The sequence below is a fragment of the Felis catus genome, chromosome D1 (assembly GCF_018350175.1).
Source record: "Felis catus isolate Fca126 chromosome D1, F.catus_Fca126_mat1.0, whole genome shotgun sequence".
Classification (NCBI taxonomy): domain Eukaryota; kingdom Metazoa; phylum Chordata; class Mammalia; order Carnivora; family Felidae; genus Felis; species Felis catus.
This window is the reverse complement of record NC_058377.1, coordinates 76,405,796-76,411,795: the sequence shown is the minus strand read 5'-3', so window position 1 is coordinate 76,411,795 and position 6,000 is coordinate 76,405,796. Positions and strand designations below refer to the sequence as shown.

The window sequence follows — 6,000 nt, the reverse complement described above, 5'->3', positions numbered from 1 at the left end:
AGAAAATCAAAAGTTTAAAACACCAAACAGCCGAAGGACTCATCTACTCCCATGTCCAACCACTTCCACGAGACTGTATTCACAGATCTATCCAAAAAGCTCAAAATAACAGACTAAAAGTATGTCATATTTTTAAACAAATTCCCAGTAGTGTTTCACCCTCACCCTCTGCTGTTATACAGAATATCAAAATTGAAAAAAAAGAATCCATACCTACCTAAATTTCCCTCACAGGAGCAAAGTATCATTTTAGCATCTTGGCACCTAAACTACCTGTATGGCCAGACAAGACTTCCAAAAGTGCTCAAAATAAAAAGAAAATCCCTCTTTTTAGATTAACTCCAAGGACCACCTTCCACAGTAATAGGTATACTGTGCCAACCATAAAGAGGAAGAATATTGCAAAGTCCCTTTTGAAAAAAGTGCAAGAAAGGTTTGGGCTGCTGTAACCAAACCAGCTATCCCCACCTCCACTGTCAAACTAGGAGACAGGCTGTTCTTGGCAAAAAGCTAGACCACTATGTTTTGAAGACCCATGATACTGGTATTTTTAATAGAGAAACAACTGTGAGTGTTACCCAGAGGATGCCACGCATCTAACCTAAACTCTTGCTACGGAAGACCCTATAGTTGGATGAAAAGACAATGGGCCTTTCAGTCAGGCATCACTAGTTACACATTTCAACGCTGTCACTTACCAAGCTTGCAGCCTTGGTTAAGTTAACCTCCCTAAGCTTCCTGTGAAACAGGAGTAATAATCCTCACCCAAAAAGACTGCAGTAAGGAGTCAATAAGCTAACAGAATTGAAGCATCTAGATAGTAACTGGCAAATACCAAGCATTCTAAATGACAGCTTTTACTCTTACTGCTGGTCTCCAGGCTCATTTCACTATTTCATCTGAAATAAGTGACCTTGGCAAAACAGTAAGAATTTTTAAATCCTTTAACTTGGACAAATCAACTTTGAAGGAATCTGTGTCAATATTTTAACTGAAGTTGATCCCAAAATTTCTAACAAGGCATTTCAGTAACAGGAAATCTGGCCAAGACCTCAGAAAGCCTAAACATCGAATCTGGCCCTCAACTTCACCATTCAGAATGAGAGAGACCAGGGGTGCCTGTGTGGCTCAGTTGGTTAAGCATCTGACTGGGGCCCAAGTCATGATCTCACGGTTCATGGGTTCAAGCCCCATGCTGGGCTCTATGCTGACACCTCAGAGCCTGGAGCCTGTTTTGAATTCTGTGTCTCCCTCTCTCTCTGCCCTTCCCCACTCATGCTCGCTCGCTCTCTCAAAAATAAACAAAATTTTTAAAAATAATAAAAAAAAAAGAATGAGAGAGACAAAATCGTGTGGAGCTTTGCAGTTGTGACTTTACAGATCAACACAACCCATTACCAGTTGTTTGACCCTAGACAAGTACTTAATCTTAATCCCTTCAAATACCAGTTCCTTCTACAGAGAATGGGAAGAATAGTAATTAGAGTTGATATGAGGATTAAAAAAGAAAAAAAGCCTATGTAAAGTATCTGCACATCACAGCTGATTAAAATATAGAAGCTCTTCTTGTCATACATATAGTATCAACTTCTGGTACTTCACGGGATCAATGTTCATCAGCTACACAGGACCACTCCGACCCTCAGTCAGTACTTACGTCGGCAGACCTTACAACACTGGCCAGCAATGTGCACGGGGAGGGAGTCTGGGGAGCAATTGAGAGGGGGACAGGACATCCTTCGACATTCGACAGCACCACTCTGAGGAAGGAAGGACAGGGAAAGGAATCTCAGAAGCGCCCTTTCAAAGTTCCCTTTGTGGAAGAAGCTCACATCTCATCCCAGAAACCTCATCAGGGAAAGAGAAGCAGTGGGAGGAATTGCCAGTCTACTCCAAGATCACAAATGAAGTATTTTCTCCAACCCAAATGAATCTGTGCCACCTCAATTACTTTTCTGATATACATCACTGGCTTCATTCCATCTGCCCGTGTGGGCTAAGCAGATTAGGCAGAAAACAAAAGCCTATTTTTACAAGAACATAAATGACACCTTTTGCAGACCCTGTCAATCATTGTGGAGGCTCTAACAATCCATTATGTATTTTCCCAAACAGTGGCATTCTTCAGATATTTATCAAATAATTTCAACTGCACAGAGTTTACATACTAATTTTGGGGGTACTCGTGAATTCTCTAAAACAGATGGAGTATACAAATGACGGATATCCTGAAAGTCAGGGCAGTCTTGTAAGTCTCTGAAACAGATGAAGGACACCTTCTAAAATATAATAAAAACATCTAGAAACTAATTATACTCTCCTCTTAAATTTTTTTCTAGCACAGAAAAGTTGTGAAGTTGTGAACGACTAAAAAGCTAGGCTGCAGAGTCCCTTCCTCCCTTTGATAATCTAATCCTCAAACTCCAAACAGTAAGTTTGTTAGCAACAACGTTAGATTGTACTAGACTGTGTTGTCAAATAGAAGCACACTGTAATTTCCAAGTATTTGTATAGGACATGACACTTTTCCAGGTTCCCTTCAAAATCGTTCAGATTGCTAAGTAGAAGCTTAGAAAAAAGATCATACATACTTCTCAGAGTCGGCATTATATAGTACAAGACCAGATTACACAATCACTAGTGAAAATGCTCCCTTAAAACGGTATTTTTTTTTTACAAAGAGGCTTACTTTGCATGTGCAGTTCCTGCAGTGATCGCCATCAACCCAGGAGTCTTGGTCTCTATAGAGAAGTCCACTCACTTGACACGTCTTCTCACAATGACAGTTTTCCAATTGATTAAGTCTCGTCTCTGCGTAATTTAACTGCAAAGAAGAATAACTTGGTGTAATTTCTTTATTTCAGTTGCATTGTCCTAACAAAGCTAATAGCGACAAGAAAAAAACAAGCCAAGTAGGAGAAAGAAAAAAATGCTCAGAGCAGCTGACTTACTCTTAGCCAGATTCTTTTTTTTTTTTTTTTAAACATGAGGTGAAATCATTCTAAATTGAAGACATATTGGCTACTATGGTCTGATGAGTACCAAATGAGACATTAAACTGTATCTCAGGGACCTCATGGGTGTACATAAACATATGTGCTTTCAGCTCAAGCCCACACAGAAACACTCATAATGAATGTATTCTCAAGGACTCATTATAATGTTTACCGGAGATCTAATCAGGAACTCCGATGCACTTACATGAATCTCCCATCATTTTCTCCGTGTTCACACACTAGAGTGTCAGATTTTAGGCTGGGAAATCACTGCTTCCTCTCTTATGAGAAATTACTGGGAGCTGGGGCAAGGAAAAGGGAAATTCATACAAGGATCTAGTTTCTCCCCAGCCCAGGATCCCCCAGGACAAACATCCAAGGAATCCACGTTGGTGTTCAAAGGTGAAGACAGGCAACCAAACACCCAGGTGAGGTTGGGATTCTGTAGAAAAACTTTTTTTTCATTTTCCTAGGTCACCCAACTATTACCAGCAATCACAGAATCTTAGAATCTCTGATCCGAAAATAGTTTTCAAGCTTGAACATCATGACAAGTAACCCCTTGCAGTGATTCACCAGCCTCTCTTTGCGCATCTACAGTGGCAGGACGTTATCTTTCAAAACCTTTTTTGGGTTAGCTCTGGATGCTTGAAACATTCTTTCTTGGTATGAACTATCAAATCTCTCCTCGCTTTTTCTGTTTGACCTAGTTTTGCTCCGTAACTTGTCCTAAGCAATCTACTCTCTTCAAACATTTGAGGTTATCCTGTCTTCACACCTGCTCTTGACCACATGCAGCACCACCAGGTTCACTGAAGAGCTCATCATGAGAAGAGTCCAATCCTCTTTTGATCACTTTCCATGCAGCCTACTCTAGTTGCCTTCAAACATATGGTACGAAAAAATTGAACTTTGGTATAATCTCACACATACTCAAGTGGAACTCAATCTGATAGCATTATTACCATTTCCCCCTTTTCTTTAGAGACTACCTTGATTGCAAAACAAACGCTACTTTTGTACTCCCTTCAGCAGCATAGATACTAAAACAAACACTACATCCTAAAATTTCAAGTAGTTTCTCTTTTCCTTCTCAACCATACTTACACCTCCATGTCTTGAGTATTTTCCCTATGTAGATGATCGTGCCAATCTCTGAGCCAAGTAAGACCGTTTCAAGCCAGTATTTTAGATATAATGGTTGAACCTGGATAATAACGACTCCCAACATCTTTCTGTACTAATTATGGTTCCGTTCCATAGATGCTCCTCTCATTTACTCCCACCAGCACCACTGAGCACTACTCTCTACAAATGGAATCGAAATGGAATTCCAAACTTTGTTGTTGTCATTTACTTCATTCTCCTTCTCCAAAATTTTAGAATCTCTCAAGAAAACTTGTTCCTTCTGCCTTTTGTAGGCAGTTCCAATAGGCAGGGAAAAAAGCAAATAGGATGCTAGACAAATTGCATGCACCAAAATCACCCCTGAAGAAACAGAGCTAACTATGCCTGAAATACTAGCTTCCTGTGACCCCTCCAGTATACACAATCTTCCAAAAATTCAGATTACATTTAAATCTCTAGCCTAATTAGAGTTTCTGGAATCTATCATAATTAAGCTCTTTGGGAATTCTTTAGGAAACACATTAAATACACTTCTTAGAGTTTGGTGAGGTCAAGTGAGTAAAACCACTTATAGGTGAGAGATAATAAGAAATGACAACTTATCACACATCACCTTTACTTCATTTCTGAAGCCCCCATAGTTCCTACAAAAGGCAGTGATTGATGGATGACTTGGGGTTGAAAAAGTGTTCAGCTAGACCTGCATCTTTACTAAAACTGGCTGAGAATGGGTTATCTGTGAGAAGAAATGAGCCTCACTCTGAAAACCTGGAACAATCTAGTGCCTGTATCACTCCAAGAAGCCTTAAAGACTAAATAACCCAAAAGGCAATTCTGTGACTGCTCAAGTTTCCTGAACACCCAGGAATGTGCCTAAAGGCAGTATTGTCAATTTCCCATACTGTCCAACAAAACTGAGCTATGCTCACCTACAAAAGTCAGTACCAAGAAAACCTTGGTTTTAATATAATGGAAGCTATTCTCAGGGCAAATGCTTCCCTTCTGAACTCTGTCTTTGCTTTTCTAACATATTTAGACTTTTTGACAACACTGAAGAGCCCTTATCTCTATAATAAGAGTGCAGGAGATAGACACAAAAGCAAAGACTAATAAGGCAAAAAGCTAATTTTTCAAAGGCATTTAACTTTACCTTCCTTTCCCCCAACCCTAAATACTGGAACAATAAAGGAGAAAACAACTCTGAATCAAAAAATGAATTACAATTTCTGTCACTGGTATTAGCATGCTGAATTTACACAAAGTCATTTTCAAAAGCTATTTCCACACTACCTGCCATTTTCTCCAAGAATGTCTACAGATCCAAAATAGATCCAGTAGCAAATCCACATCTCTATTCAGTCTTACCTTTGTTCATGCATTTATCTAAGCAACCATGGACAGAATCATTTATTCTTAACTCTGCACATTCACAGACAGACATCAGAGGTCTTTTTCACGTAAGGGGTCAGTGAATGAATCGGAGTACATTAGTCGCGCTTTTTTTTTTCTTTGAAATACTATTTGGCATTTGTTAAATGGAAGAGAAAAAATATTTCACTGTGTTAAACGTTTAAGCTTCACTAAAAAAATAATCACTATTGAGTTTCTCAAAACAATGAAAACCTCAAAATTAAATATGTTACAAGCTGAAATGCTATTCCAAGTGCTGCTTGGTTTGCACAAACCGATTTGCCAAAGACTGAAACAGAAGTAATCAAGAAATTCCCAGTCTCCAGTGTTCTCTTCTTCCTGAGCTTGGAGGCTGAATGTGATTCCAGCACAGGTGGGATGCAAGAAAGAGCAAGCCACAATATTCCTGGCCCAGCAATGGGGTAGCCCCAGAGGAAGCCAGGGACTGGTGGTCTCTCGTGGATGG

General features: G+C 39.6%; 1 protein-coding gene across 5 annotated transcripts in view; it reads right to left on the bottom strand.

Moving 5' to 3' along the window:
- Positions 1-6,000, bottom strand: part of NELL1 (neural EGFL like 1) — an 883,212-nt gene that overhangs the window by 678,500 nt on the left and 198,712 nt on the right. For all 5 annotated transcript variants that reach the window (XM_003993068.5, XM_003993069.5, XM_045039061.1 and 2 more), the window contains 2 exons: positions 2,690-2,824; positions 1,658-1,760 (listed from right to left, as the gene is read on the bottom strand). In XM_003993068.5, the coding sequence (XP_003993117.2) occupies positions 1,658-1,760; positions 2,690-2,824 (238 nt within the window). The remainder of the gene's footprint in view (positions 1-1,657; positions 1,761-2,689; positions 2,825-6,000) is intronic.